This window comes from Thermobia domestica, chromosome 4 (genome assembly GCF_964235325.1).
Source record: "Thermobia domestica chromosome 4, izTheDome1.hap1.1, whole genome shotgun sequence".
Taxonomy (NCBI): Eukaryota; Metazoa; Arthropoda; class Insecta; order Zygentoma; family Lepismatidae; genus Thermobia; species Thermobia domestica.
Window position 1 is genome coordinate 220,749,816 of NC_137457.1, and position 16,708 is coordinate 220,766,523.

Consider the following 16,708-nt stretch of genomic DNA (forward strand, 5'->3'; position numbering starts at 1 on the left):
TGGAAAATGCATGTTTATCTGTCAAAATTATATTTTTATGTTGTTTAGACGCTCAGATATTAACAAAAACTGTTTTTACGTCAGCCATTTTGTAAAATCCAAGATGGCGTCCACGTAGGAGTCGTAGAAAATGGAAACATTGTTTTTCTTATTGCTTATACTATAAGCTTTGAAGAAATGTACGCTTTTCAGACTCTCCACAAAGTTCCCGCGAAGTTATATATCATGACACAGTGAACCTGACTATATGAGAAAACCGTCTTACGCGTATTAAACTGACGAAATCTAATATTGTAAGATCAAAGATGGATTCTGAGGGAAGAACGCATTGAAGTTTTTGAAACATTCTTGAAATGAAGAATTGTTAGATTTTCACTTCATGAAACTTTTAGGGAAAATATTTATTAACAATAAATTTTACGGCTAAACAATGATATAGGAATAAGTGGAGTATGTTTTTATGAATCGGAAAATATTCATGACTTTTAATAAATTGAAATTTTAAATAATAGAATGGGACATTTGTACTCTACGAACTCACTGTATGTTCTCTGCACTTTGCATACACACACATACACACACACAGAGAGAGAGAGAGAGAGAAAGAGAGAGGAGTTGAATTGACTTGAAAATGGAATGAAATGAAATCTTTAAGTTTTACGTCCCACGATTATGCCGGTTAGGCTAAAGGAGACGGTGATGAGGAGAGATGAGTGGAATGGTGGAATGAAGAAAGTGGGAGGAAACGGGAGAACCCCGAGAAAACCCACGAGCACGGTCTTTGTCCACCACAAAATCTACACGGCGCGAACTGAAATCGAACCAGGGACCCCAAGCACCGGATTGAATTGACTTGATTTTGAGTTTAACGCCCCTTTCAGCAGCGAGACTATATAAGACTGGACCAAATGAGTAACGGGAAATCCGAACTACACGAGTTCCCGCTGAGAATCGAAGCCAGGTCTGCCATACCAAAGGTGCGTAAGCTAACCGCTTACCAAAGAAGGAGCTTGCAGATGAAGAGAGAAACACTGTGTAAAATTTTACTTCCCAACTTGAAATATTAGAAAATTTTCCGGTTCCCGAAAGATAATTGGAAAATTATAATATCTTTCTGACTAACTTTCCTCTACAGAAATTCAATTTTGTAGCTGAATGTGCAGTTAAATATAGTGGAAAATTTTCCACCTAACATCACTATAGGTAATATCCAAAATTGTCCGGATTATGAAAAGTTTTTTTCCACTTGTTTCTACATCGTGATGAAAATTTTCCGATCTATGAAAATTCCTTACACTTGTTTCTACAGAGCAATAAAACTTTTCGATTCACAAAAAGTTGTTTTACTTTTTGCTTCAAAATTATAAAAATTTTCCGACTCATAAAAAGTTTTTCAATAAGACAGAAAATATTTCGATTCATGAAAAATTGTTTAACTTGTTCCTACATAGTAGTGAAAATTATCTGAGCCATGAAAATTTTCAGATTCTTTAAACGATCTTTCACTTTTTAACATTTCTGTACATGAATTCAAACAATTTTATGATTGCTGAGGAATTGTTACTTGATTACTGATATTTTTTTAGAACGGAAAATTTTCCGAAAAAATATAGAAGAAAATTTTCCACCTCACATCACTACATGGATGCTCATGTGAATATTCCCCGGAGCATAATTAAGCCGCCGCCAGATTATCTCTGTCCAGCAGTACAGGTGTCAAGGAGCTGTTCCCTTGGAACACGACGGAGTCGCACCCGCCCATCGTCGTGATGAAGGAGGTATCGAGTTTCATCAGACAATGCAACGCTCTGCCACTGTGCCAAGGTTTAGTGACGATGGTGATGTGTTCATTTCAGTCGTAGTTGCCGATGTCGTGGTGTTAACATTCGCACATGGATGGGACATGGGCTTCGGAGGCCCATCGTTAGGGATGTTCGGTGCACTGTGTGTTCAGACACACTTGTGCTTTGCCCAGTAATAAAGTTTGGTGTTAGTCCTGCCATAGTTCGTTGCCTGTCCTGTTTTACCAGTCTGCCCAGCCTATGACGTCCGACATCTGTAATGAGGTGGGAGCGCCCAACCCCTCGACGTTTGGACGTCGTTTCCCGTTGGTTTCGCCACTTGTTGAAGACACTCACCACAGCACTCCTCGAACACCCGATAAGTCCTGCAGTTTCCGAAATTCTCCTGCCGAGTCTCCGTGCCATTACAACTTGCCCTCGGTAAAACTCAAATAGATGGCATGTCTTCCCCATTCTACAAACACGGCCAGTACTCTCACTGATACTACATGCACCGTACGTGTGACTGACTAACAGGCATTCGTCGGCAGGTGACGCAGATATCGACTTGACGGATTTATATCAATAGCAGGTAAGTAGTCATCATGTTCTGGTTGATCAGTATGTAATAAATAAATTTAAAATGTAGGAAATTTTCAATATTCTGATTAACTTGCAGGAAATTTCACAAGTTATGACAAGAAGCAACTGACTTGGACAAGACAACGGTTAGTTGATGAGGCAATCTTTTTTCTTGTTTTTGAGGTGTGAGCTTTGACCATCCCTTGTGAAATTTTGATGTTTGGTGCTCATCAATCGCGCTTCCATTTTTTCTAACTGTTCCAGTTCATGATAATTAACAGTATTTTGCGCAGTTCGAATACATGTTCACGTTTTCATTCAATCCAACCCAAGCCCCTTCAGATACTATATAGTTGTATTTGTTTACGAAGAATTAATTGTGTATTAGAAATACACCCCCCAAAAGAATCTGCGTGCTCATCTACTCAGTATTCAAGGTTTTAATTACAACCTGAATTGTTAAAATGTGAACATAAGTTGCATTAGATATATAAGCAGTTCCTATGAATAATTCAAGCACATGCTAATTAAGGTCTTTCTAGCAACCACTTCTGCTGTTCATAAACCTTACGCATTCGAGTAGGAAAAAGAAAGATAGATAGAAAGAAGTAAAAATGGGAATTTTGCACCCGTGACTCACTGGGGCTCATTCTCTCTATCCTCAATGGAGCTTGTGTTCGGTAATCTCAATGAGAATCACACTAGTCAAGATTCTCACTCAATCTCGTAATGCCACATGTCCTTTCCTGTTTTTACATGTGTCTCGCCATTTTCGATTTATAGGGGTGGCCGTGGACTTCTCAATTAAGTTTCTGTTTACATTTTGACCCGCCGCCATTTTGCACAGGATTGTCGTAGAGAGTCGAGACTTGCTTCATTTTCCTTCATTTTACAACAGCTTTTAAACGATGTGCTACTTAACCCCCCTTGCCATTTGAAACTTTTGAGTTGACCCCGTCTGGGATGTGCGGCGTACCCTGGGGCAAACTTTTTTACCCCAAAAAGTTTGCCCTTAAAAATGATGGGATACGTGTTCACCGAGTTTTCCATTTACCCAACCGTTTCCGAACAAATGACTCGGTTGAAACTATTTAACTAGATTTTTTTTTAGCTTTCACATTACAAACCAGTTGAAAATGCTTCAAGAGCATTGCCAGAACGAACTTAAAAAGAATGGAGATATGGAGCGGGAAGGATAACTGTCATTGTTCCTAGATGTAAAAGTAAATCTTTTGATGCACACCGTCTTCTCTTTTCTCAAAAATTAGCAAAATATCACCTCTCTATGACTCAGAGTTCTCGAGATGTGGCTGCTTAAATATCTAGAAATTCGAACTTTTTGGCCAATATCTGGGGAACGGTGGCCAGTTGGCCAGTAGACAGTTAATCAATGGCCACCGGTTACTATTTGGTACCAAAATATTTACCATCCTCTTAGGTATTGATCAACATCAATATCATCTCTCTACAACTTACGGTTCCCGAGCTATGGCTTTTTAAATATCTAGAAATTGGCCATTGTTTGGCCAATATAACGGGAACGGTAAGTCATACAGAGATGACATCCGTGTTAATCAATACTTAAGAGTATGGTAAACATTTTGGCACCGATAATAATGGGTGGCCACTAGCGAACTGGCGATTGGCCAAACCACTGGCCAGTTGGAAAGTGGCCACCGGTTACTATTTGGTACCAAAATATTTACCATCCTCTTAGGTATTGATCAACATCAATATAATCTCTCTACAACTTATGGTTACCGAGCTATGGCTTTTTAAATATGTAAAAATTGACCATTTTGGCCAATATCACGGGAATGGTATTTCATAGGGAGATGATATTGGTGGTTATCAATCCCTAATAAAATGTTAAACATTTTTATACCAATATTAATTGGTGGCCACTGGCCAACTGGCTATTAGTCAAACCACTGGCCAGTTGGACAGTGGCCACTGGTTACTATTTGGTACCAAATGTTCACCATTCTTTTAGATATTGATCAACACCAATATGATCACTCTATGACTTACAGTTCCCGAGATATGGGACCTTAAATTTCTGGAAATCGGGCGTTTTTTTGGCCAATATCTCGGGAACGGTAAGAGTGACGCGAAAAAATTAATCACTTTCTCTGATAGTTTTTGATGCTCTATCGAATGCAGTGTTCAAAATTGAAAAAATCGCAAATAACAGACAGACGGACAGACGCACACACACATAGACATACAGTAGACAATTCAGTAACGAACTTTCTTAAAGTTCGTTGAATATGTTGTAACTCACAATATCCTGCCCGGTGGTACGTGTAACTTCGGGATTTCTCTAGTTATAACATATCAAATGCGAACACAATTGTCTCGTTCGGATCTCAGTGGAGCCACTCCCTTGTCAGTAAGCAACTGTCTTTTTCAATTAACAAGTTGCAACATCTCAAATTGTTTTCTTGGTAGATATTTCTGGTAAATACGATAATTTATGTAATACACGGTAATTGTAGTCTAAGATACATGATAACGAAAATATGGCATTATAGACTAACATAATAATATGCAAATGTTACACTGGAAAATAAAACCTTTGGAAAATCGCAAAGAGCAACCTGTCATTGATGTTCACAGTCATACCTCATTATTTAATTTTAATGATTACTTCATTATTTAATTCTGTGAAACTGTTAGAATTAATTACAGACTGTGTAGAAACGCTTTCAAAATCCATTAAAATTATAAATGACAAGTGAAAGTTGACTTGCTGAGCGTACCTTGTAGGGGCCCACTCAAGTCTGTTCCGCGCACCGCGGGGTCTGCGGGCCCTTTATCGCTGCCACTGGCTAATATGAATATGAAACAGATGTCAGGCAAGAACAACTAGCGGTTTTTCCCATATGATCAGACGATGACTTATTTATGGCACGAGCCATAGTAGAAGGCGGCATAGTTGAAGTAACTATACTTTCTCTGTAAACTAAATTGCACGAAAATTTCCAAAGCAGGTTCATTGACCTGAGTACCGCATCTTGCCCACTTTGTCCAAGAGTGGGACGGTTTGTTTCTAACTTTTCTACCGAAAAGCATTTGTCTGGAATGGTGTTTCGGAGACAATAAAATACAGAAAATATACTAGGCAGAGAGAGAGAGCAGGGAGGAGGGAGTGGGCCAATTATTCCTTCTTCTAAACTTTCCTTCGCCTTCTACAAGAGTATGAAGGTGCATTTTTTTAAAATTTCTATTTTCTGCCTAGTCCTTCTAGAAAGCGAGGAAGGGCTGAGAGATGTGAGATAAAAACCTGTAGGACTTCAGAACAAGTTTATCTCTTGTTTGTCTTGGTTGTTAACAATATTGTTTCTCCATAAACTAGGCATTCCTCATGCTCCCATGTGTAAAAAGCCATTCTGTTACATAGACCTTTTTGCATGCTATAAGCATATATCTTAAGTAAAAACACAGAATATGCTGAATATGCTCTTAAGCACTAATATATGCATTAACCTTTGAAATATGTGTTTATATGCACTATAAAACTTCAAATTCGAGCTGTATTATTGTTGTTAGAAACCCCTACCAAGTCTAACAAAGATGCATATAAGGAAACAAAATATGCATTTGCATATAAATCCGATGTCTACTCATTACCAACCTTGTAAGTAGCATGAAAGCACAGTGCAGAGCATGGATCACTGTGAGTGGTAATCACAGAACCTTGTAATTACACTTAGTGCCTACTGTAATGTCTGAGGAGACATCATGAAACGCAGTTCTTTCAGCGTCGACTTTGAATAAAAGTGTCATTTTTTCTAATCATGTGTTTCTTTGTATTGCTTCCTGTATCATAATTTCTATGTATGGTTCAAGTTCCACCAATCTATGCCATTTATTGCATACGAAACTTACTTTTGAAAGTGACATACCACACGGAATTTACTTTTGTCCTAAAAGTTGCACAACAGTTTATACCGGTACCTAGGTACATATACTAGCAGAAGTTTCCGAGGTACGTGAGGAAGAATAAAGTTTAATGAATAAAATCCCAGAAATGTCAGTGTTATAAGAAATAACTTCTTTTCTCCTTTAAAAACGGAAAAACTGGAATACGTGTTTGCTCATTCTTATTGAGGAGCTTACAATCAATGATTCATGTCTCTGACTTAAGTGAATCCTCACTTCAACATTATGTGCTTATAAGATCTGAAGTTAGAGCAGTATAGGAATTACTGCTTCTTATTCCATGAGCAAAGTGTTTGCATCCTGGATTTCACACCTCCAACTCAGGCCTCCAACCATAAGTTAAAACAGGGGGGGGGGGCAAAATAATTTTGGGCGACTAACTCGAAATGAAATCTTTCAGTATTACTTCACGTCTCACGTTTTGCCCTGTAAGCTAAAGAAAACAGTCACGTTGAGAATGAATGAAATGGTAGAATGAAGTAAATGGGGGGAAACTAGAGTACCACGAGAAAGTCCACATACACGGTATTTCTGTGCAACAAAGCCCACTTGGTACCAGCTGGAATCGAATTCGAGTCCTCACATACCAAGGGTGAAAACTGTGCCACTGAGTCACAGCGGACCCGGGACTAGGTCGAGTCCACTTTACGTTCATAGTTTCGTAGTACATAAACGTTACGATTATGAAGCCTTCGAAATGCATTAAACAATTAACTCGATTTGATTGTGAACTTATATTAATGTTTCTGTAAATTTAAAACTGATTACAAAAGGAATCCGTAATTTTATTAGGTGAATATAAAATATGATCCCAGCACAAAACAAAACTATCTGGAATTGTCATGAAAAGAAAGAAAAAAAGAAAAGAAAATACCGTTGCAACCAGAAGAGTAAAGTGAGAAGTGTATTTATCTCACAGTGAACTGCTTTGATGCCAAGTAGTCTAACTCAAAATTTAAATTTTTCAAGATTGAAAGTTGAACTTCAATATTTCATGAACAATTCATATTTCTTTTATGTTGGGAACCAAAACCATAACTACTGTATGCAGTTTATTGTTTTATTTAGTGTTTAAAAAACTCCTCTCAGAAAATACCTATCTATAGAAGTGAAAGATACCTGTACTAGTTCTTGGCATCCAAGCAGTCCGTTTATTGCAATATACTATGTAAAATAGTCCCGTATCATAATATGTAATTTACAATAAATGTTGCATTATATATTATCCGTAACACGCGATTGGGGAAGCGAATAATCCAGAAGTTATGTAGCCCCATTGCGTTCATGCAGGCACGTAGCCCAGGGGGGTTCCGTGGGGTCCGGACCCCCCTTCGAGACCAGAAATGAAAAAAATTTAAGGAAGGATAAAACGAAATGAAATGTGAAAAAGAAGAATCGGCGTTAAAAATAAAAAAAACTACAAAAAAATTTGGTTACTCTTTCTTATGAGGACATTTGTATTATTTGCAATACATGGTGGCGAGGTGAGTGGGGTATCCTGGAAGAGTCAGACAATTTGAAATTTCCGGAAGTTACGCAGTTCTTAGAATTTCTGCAACTAGTCAGGGAGATTTCAAGCTTCTGAAAGCATAATGCCAGTTGTTGAGTTGATTTTGAGTTTAACGTCCCGTTCAGCAGCGAGGCTATATGAGACGTGGACCTACTGATTAACGTGGAATCCGAACCACATGAGCTCCCGCTTGGAAATAATGCCAGTTGTGTAACAGCGTGGACATTTCTGATCATAATTTTTTGTCATCGCATCCTTGCAGTATCAAATATATTATTTCAAATCAATTTTCTAATTGTTCAAAAACTATTTTCTAAAACAAAAATTTATGTGAAAAGGAAGTTCTGTAACATTTGATTAAGATATTGTAAAATATTTTACAAGACCTTATTGAGTTTATATTTACACTCATGTCCAAAATTATTGTCACATGTCTATAAATATGTTGTTGTAGGAGTATAATTTGATAACGAATTCGCCCGGTATTTCTTACAATGGTAGTATGTGTATAATCGGCAAAGACATGTAAGTGGCAAATTTTGTCAAAAGAGCAGTAAATAAGAACAATAAAACAAAAATGAAACTTTCTTCTCCATTTAGCAACATTTCGTTTTACTCACTATATATATAAACAAATGGAGTGACATTCAGCATCCCTGTCTAGTTTTTAATACTTACCTTCAGGCTGGTATCTAATAATAAAACTGGACCAAGACTATCATTGCATGTTGTTTTCTTTTTTATTCATTTTTAAACAAAGGACACGATAGAAAAAGGATTAGGGATACAAGTGTAACGGAAACTACAACCCAGGACAAAAATAACATAATCTTAAGAACAAACAAAACTTAACAATCAAGAATCCAGGATTTATCCTACACCTATACTATCCTAGTATTAACGCGTACTGTAATAAGATGGAATAGTGGAAGTAATGCTCCTAATAATACATTTAGAGACAAATTTACCTACAAAATGTAACAATGAGCTGATGTTGAAAAAAAATGCAAATCATAATATAACCGATGCGATTTCTAAATGTAAGCTCTATGTTTTCTAGAATTCTTTGTTCGGTTCTCTCCTTTAGCGTTTCTCCTGTGCAATTTCTCATATGAGTCAGTTTATTCATAGTTTCTCCCTGTCTGAATTTGCGCTACATGGGTTTTATTTGATTAGATTTTTCTTCTACAATTAGCCCCATTCACTTTAACATTCGGTTCCTCTCCAGTGATCATACACAATACTTAAACATTTTTTTAACCGAACTATCAGTAAATAATAGCTAGAATAGATTTCTCTCCTGCTTGTCTTTTTCATTTATCTTTCACTAGGTTTCTCTCCAGTGATAATGTACTATCTACTTAGTCCCACTTCTTTTGCCGAAGTATCAATGAATAGTTAAGCACTAGAATATTTCTCTCCTACTTGTCTATTTTACTATTGTTTCCAGATTTCACACTTGTTTTATGATTATATTATTTTGTATTTAATAATTCAGTCATGTTTATATTCTATCACTTATGATTATTTCCATTACCTCTTACTAACATAGCATTAGGATATAACAAAAAATCCTGAATGTATTGAATAATTGGGAATATATTATAGATTAAATATGTGAGCACAGAATTCTACTACGGGTTATACCATCCTACTTTTCATTACCAGCTATCACCAGTCAATTGACAGATCTTAACGGCTTTTTATTATATTACTCTTTTGGTACGTTTGTATTTTTATTGCCTTCACTTCAAACATGAAACTGCTTTCGACAGTAGTTCCACTACCATATGAGCCTGTGTTCCAGCAACATTCAGAATGATACCTTCCTTGCTTTGGTAGCAGCAAAAGTCTCAACTATATTATCAAAATCCAAAGTAGACGCTATTTAACTTTCAATAGAAAGAATGTCCAGATTCGTGAGTCTATCTTGACTCATTGTGGAACGCATGATTTTATCAATTTCATTTTGCTGAAAGACCTTTCACACGATGCGACAGGTACGTGCAGTGTAATCAAAATCTGAAGAGCGGTTCGCAAACTTTAGTAAATTTCAAGCCCCATTGAAGATACATATTTCAGGATGCCTCTTGGGGAAAAGTCAAGCTTTTCTTTAGCTTTCTGAGCACACCTTAGTGAACGAATTATATTTTTATAATCCTGAAATAATTCTAAGCCATCCAGGTCATTCGAGTAGAACAAAGCCAAATCAGAGCAACATGCTTTTAGTCTTTCCTTGCTCTCATCATCTAGCTGCTGCACAAAGTTGGCCATGCAACACAGAAATCCAAATCTGTCGTTCAGGTCATGCATCTGAGTAAAATGGTCATACATTTCCTGTCTCATTTCATCTAGAATTTCTTTGATAGAGCGCTTCACTTTGGCCTGTGTAGTCAGGGGTTCATTCTTTACTTCTCCAGGCATGCATCTCTTTCTCCTGTGTGTATATACAGTTATGTTCCATGCCCCGCAACTTCCTTCAGCTGCAGATATGATTTCCTTGCCCAGCTCAAGTCTCCAGGTATCAATGGTGTCAACCAGGCTCTGTAACTGAATAAGAGTTTGATTGAAACTCATATCCTGAGATTGAAGGAAGTTTTGGATCCGATCAATATATGAGAGATCTGCAGACCAGAAATATAGTAAAGCGATGAAGTTAAATGACTGGATGCTTGCAAGAAGAAGATGATGCAAGACCAGCGTCTCTTCTAGTATCAAGTGTGTCAGTTGAAGTGTCACACAGATCTTCCAACAGATCAACAACTTCATCCAATTGACTAGAAAGCGTCTTCAAAGCTTCTGCTTTTGAACTCCATCTAGTGTCAGTTTTACGTTTCGGACCAATTCTTACGTGATTTTCCAGCACATTCTATCGGTGAGTAGATCTAGAAAAGAATACCAAAAACGTTCCATTGCTCCAAACAAAGTGACCGCCAGAACGTTAACGTGCGCAGCATGTAAGCCACAGGGTGCAATGAATTATTATTACAAGGAACGAAAATGGCCAAAGGACTTATATTCCGTATCAAAGTTTGAACTTCAGAATATTGCCCGGTCATTGTAGGCTGATTTTATCACAAGATTGGCCTCTGCAATCTTAATATCAAGCCTATCACGTTGTAGTTACTTCAGTATTTCAGCAGAAATACTCTCAGCAGTCTTTCCTTTGACAGAGATAAAATCAATAAATGCTTCCCGAACTTGAATAGAATCACGTTGTATGTCAACAAATCGAATGATTTGTGAGAACTGTTCAACATGAGAACAATCAGGAGTTGAATTAAATATAATGCTGAACTATTTTGAATATTTGAACACTTGTTTTCTTATTGAACACTTTTTCATCCTAAATTTGTGGGCTGAAATGTAAATTCATACGCCAAAACACAAGAGCGGAAATGGGGAAACAAACTGAGCAAAAAGGTTTCGCTCGCTGAAGATTCGACTTGTAAAGGACAAAAGAAAAAGACAGAGGAAAAAGAAGTGAATCTGCGACTATAGCGTCTGCACCTAAGAGCTTTCAGTTAGCAACAGAATGCTAGTACCTTAATAAAGTATTACGTTAATCCCTTCTTTCTACCCTTCTCTTGAACTGATATGTGAATAAATAAATAAATAAATAAATAAATAAATAAATAGTGATGTTTTAGGAAGCAGGCAAGCAGATGGGGCCCTATTACTTGCATGATAAGACCTTAGAATGTAAACAATACAATATACTTTCACTTTCTTTTATTATATTTTAATCTAGACAGGTTTTTCCTTTCAATTTCTCTGAGGTTATTGAACAAAGTGAAACTTTTATTTTATTCATATTTTAATCCACATACATTTTTTCCTTTAAATTTTTTTGGGGCCCCAAGAGAGTAAAACTTTTATTTTATTTATTTTTCACCAAAATTCAACATTTTTCTTTGATTTTCTTGGGGGTCCCAAGAAAGTGAAACGTTTACTTTATTTTTCACCTATATTCAGATCTTTTTCCTTTAAATTTCTTTGGGAGCCTGCAAGATAATGAAACTTTTATTTTATTTATTTTTAATCTACATTCATTTTTTCTTTAATTTTTTTTCGGATCTCCAAGAGAGTGAGGCCCGAAGCTTATAGCTTGTATAGGTTATACTGAAATCCGGCACTGATTAGCTTCATTAGACAAATTTTTCTGTTGTTTCATTCGTCATTTGGTGTCATATTGATTGACAAGTAATTGCGTTTCCTTTTAGGGAAGGTGTGGATTATAAACCTTGACAGCCCTTGTACGGCTCATGCTAACAAAGTTCCTAAGTAATTATTTTTACCTACCGTCGAGGGCCCTCAGAAATTGGGTCCTGGGGCGTGGGCGCCACTCGCCCCGCCCTTACGCCGCCACTGAGTAAAGTAGTTTAGATTGATTGGGCTTTCTGTGTTCACGTCAATTCCCCCCCCCCTCCCCGTTATGAAATCCTGGCTAAACTAACCAGTATTTATCGCAGTAAAATAGTTCAGAATGATCGAGCCCCTGGTGTGATGACCACAGTATTTCATGTCACGAACCCCCCTCCTTTCACGAAATTCTGTCTACGTGCCTGGTTCATGGAAATAAAAACACAATAGTTATAACTATGCTAAATTACTATAGACTGCCAATTGCTCATTCAGAGATTTTTGATGTTCACTTTATTGCAATGGTTTTATACAAGCTAGATATAGGCTACGCATAATAGTTTTATACAAACTAGATAATCAAATATTATTATTATATTTGAAGTACAATCAAATATCACGACATTAATTATTAGTGTTAATTAACTGAATTGAGCTGAAAATTAAATCTTGATCTGGAAAGATTAACTATTAAATTTATGCGTTCTGTACCTTTCTAAAGTAATAAATTCTAGAAATCATTTCAAGGCTGTTTCTGAGTGAAAACTTTTTTCAAAATAATATTAAAAGTTATAGAAAATTTTTTGAAACATTCGAGTCGAGTTGAGATTTTTATGAGCAGTCTCGACTCGACTCGTGTCTCGACTGGAAAATTCGAGTCGAGAAATACGTCTGTCTCGACTCGTCTCGAATTTTACAAAGTGTGTCTCGACTCGAATTCGAGTCGAGTCGAGTCGAGATTCGAGACATATCTTGACTCGTGCGCATCCGTACTAAATTCTGACACTCACTATCTATATCTGCGTTTACTCTATATTAAGTTCGATTTCACTTTAGTATAACTATTATAATTTCTCCTGTTATGGAACCTAGTAGTTATAGCTCTTTAATCTAAAACAGTGCGTTGTATTTGTTTCTTGAATTATATCAGAAAGAATGAAAAAAAAAAAAACTATACTGAACAGTCATGACCCTCTACTTAATAGATATAGTTGTATAGGGACATTCTTTCAACCAATTTACTCAACATACTGTATATTTGCACTAGTTGAAGAATTGAAGAAGAGTTCAACTGAAAACAATGTTCCGAATGAATATTAAACATTTAAGTATATGGTAAATTAGAAAATAAAACAACAAGATGTTGAAACGAATAAAGAAGCGTATACAGTAATGATAATTTAAATATTAAACGAGATTGCTTATATAATTATTTGAGATGGGACATTGTGGAAAGGATGATAAAAGTAAAAGAGTGGGCAAAATAAACTGAAAATTGATGGATATTATACACCAGAAAAAAAGTGTGAAGTTTATTGTAATAAAATACATATAATTATATGATTTTAGCTTTGCACATTTCATAATTGACAAATTCTTTCAGGTTCTCTGAACTCTTTATATTGTAACATAAGATAACAATTAATATTTTAGTAACATTTTTTTTTTTTTTTATTAACTTTCAGGTTCGTGACATACTTGTATGTCCAACATGTGATTTGACTTAATAATTACACGGAAACAAGCAAACAGTTCAAGAAAATTTCATGTAACCTCATCAAAGCTACCCATTTTTGGAATTGAAATATGTGTAGTAAACAACAGCACCCGTCCGCCAGTTATGTATTAAAAAAAAAAAAAAAAAAAAAAGAATAATGGTTTAAACATTGTTAGCGAGATATTCGTTGGTAATTTTCAGTTATTCAAGATTTTGGAAATGAAATATATTTTCATTGTTTAAGGAAATGTGATATGATAATTAAAGTTACACAATACAGTTGCACAGAATTACTTTGTATACTCATTCATCAATATCATTATATGAACCTAATGTGCCTTAGCATGCATAAATAACATTTTAATATTTTCAGTATTAGATATAATTTTAATATTTACGTAAATTATTTACCTTTTCTTGTGTTTTTATTGTATTATCTATATTTAAAATTAATCGTTTATTGAACAAAATATTGAGGCAAAAGTTGAATAAGTAAATAAGTAATAATGGCCGAATCATGGACACATGAACTTTTTTAAAAAAAAAATCCATATGAGAATATTGTCTTCAAAATACTCTTAACGCTAAAATAAATAACGAGCGAATTAAATAATAATAATATTCATTTACTTCCAGTTAACAACCGAAGGCAATTACAAAGTACAAATTATTAATTTTATAATGGTGCAGAAAATGCTACATGTGAAGTAATTTCAAGAATTAACAACCATTACTAACATTTTGATCATTTAGATATAGTCAAATATGTACAAAATATACGATAACAATCTTTACATTTTTTAATTTAACATTTCTAGTGGTGCCGGGGGCCTAGTCCCCCAGTTTTTGAGTGACAAAAGTAATTTAGGCTCTTATTTATATACTTTTCAAAGTTTATAGTAAACTCATGATATACCTTCCATAGTCTGGGGTGTGGCTGCCTCCCCCCAGTTTTTACCTTCTAGATCCGCCTCTGAACATTTGGACGTATTTTTTTTTTTAATATTGAGAATTTGAATTGAAATATATCCAAACCCACAAAATGTATTTTATTTCCTGCATCACATTTTCTACATAATCGAGAATTTCTAGCTAAATTCGTTTTGTTATCAGGCATATAAAACATTTGTCTGAATCTCAGATTTTGACGAGGGCAATAGAGGGTAGATTTTGACAAGGGTAATCTACTTAAGAAAGACATATTATCCTCTTCGTTATCAATAAGTTTCTTCAAGTATACACATTGAATGAACTTTCTATCTTCCAACGACAAAGGTAAAATCTCCTGAGAAACATATTGTAAGATATATAACAAGTTGGTAAATTATTAATTTTATAACTTATATTTTAACATTTTCTTTTGTACCTTATCTATTTATTGCTTTTGTTTTTGATAGATTGGTTCCCAAATTATAGAAGCATACTCTAATTTTGTTGTAGCAAAAGAATCATGCAATGTTAATATTGTCTTTGTTTTTAAAATGATAACATCATCGTTTAATAGATCAAGCATTTTAAACACCTCATTTGTTTTGATATTAATATGATACGTAAACTAAAGATTTGCATCAGGCCATACTCCAAGATCCTTGACAACTTCTTTTCTTTCCAGTACTTGATTCAGTATAATATATTTAAATATAACAGGTTTCTTGATTATCGTAAACTTTACAAGATTGCATTTTGAAATATTAAGTTCAAATTTATTTATTTCACACCATTCACTCAAGTTTAAAATTATAACCCTTACCTTTCTTCAAAATGAAATATTTAACAATCATACATGTAAATTGGCTATTTTGTCTTAGACAAGATTTCAATTCGGTAAAAATGCTAATTTAGTGATTTTCATTTATAAGGAGTAAACAAGGTTCGATAAGTAAGAAATAAATTAGACAAGATAAAAAATATAATTATTATAAGTATTTATTAGTTTAGTCAAAATGAAAACATTACTTTAAGATATTTATATAGACAGGTCCTGTATGTCAAGCGAGTTGAGTTGAGTTGATTTTAGTTTAGCGTCCCGTTCAGCAGCGAGGCTATATGAGACGTGGACCTACTAATTAACGTGGAATCCGAACCACATGAGCTCCCGCCGGGAATCGAACCCAGGTCTCCCACGCCAAAGGCGCGTACGCTAACCGCTTAGCCAGGAAGGAGCTCTGTATGTCAAGCGAAAACGCATTTGAATTCCTTAATCTCTACCTTGTATAATATTTAATAGTTTTCTGAAATTAAATGGGATTTTCTTGCATTTTTTGTTTTATTTGCAACAATTACATTGCATCTTAAGTTGGACGTACAATTATGTCATGAACCTGAAAGTAAAAACCAATTGAGTATTGTACATAAAAGATTAAATTTTAAATGTTTATTCAATAACATAATTTATATATTTGGTCTAGGAATTAATTCGTGCGGTTGGTACGCACACATTGAAGCTGTAGTACAAACACAAAATACATAAATACCTTAAGAAAAATATTGTCCATCGCTAGCCACCACTTTCGCCCATCTGTCAGGCAATGTACGGATTCCGTGGCGAAAGAAGTCCTCATCCTTGGAAGCGATCCAGTCAGAGACCCATGCTTCGATATCTTCTGAAGAAGTAAACCGCTGTCCAATCAAATCGTTGTTCATGCAATCGAACAAGTAGTAGTCCGAAGGAGCAACGTCTGGTGAATACGGCGGGTGGGGTAAAACTTCCCATCCGACATTTTCTAAATAGGTTTTGACCGGTTTTGCGACATGTGGGCGAGCGTTATCATGTTGAGCAATAAGTTTATCATGTCTGTTCTCCCATTCTGATCGTGTTCTGGCCAGAGCTTGCTTCAAACGCATTAATTGTCGTCGATAACGTTCTCCATTCATAGTTTCACCCGGTTGCAGCAGCTCATAGTACACCACACCTTTCATATCCCACAATATGCACAGCATAACCTTTGCACAGTGAATATCTCGTTTTGGTTGTGATGGACCTGGTTCACCTGGTTTCACCCAGGCCTTTTTTCGTTTAGGGTTCTCGTA

The 16,708-nt window shown here is 35.5% G+C and overlaps 1 protein-coding gene across 1 annotated transcript in view; it reads left to right on the forward strand.

Moving 5' to 3' along the window:
* Window positions 1-15,885, forward strand: part of LOC145683040 (dehydrogenase/reductase SDR family member 11-like) — a 105,344-nt gene extending 89,459 nt beyond the window's left edge. Inside the window, exon 6 of the mRNA XM_081754398.1 lies at window positions 13,647-15,885. Coding sequence (XP_081610524.1) covers window positions 13,647-13,688 — 42 coding nt within the window. The 3' untranslated portion in view covers window positions 13,689-15,885. The remainder of the gene's footprint in view (window positions 1-13,646) is intronic.
* The last annotated feature ends 823 nt before the right edge of the window (window positions 15,886-16,708 follow it).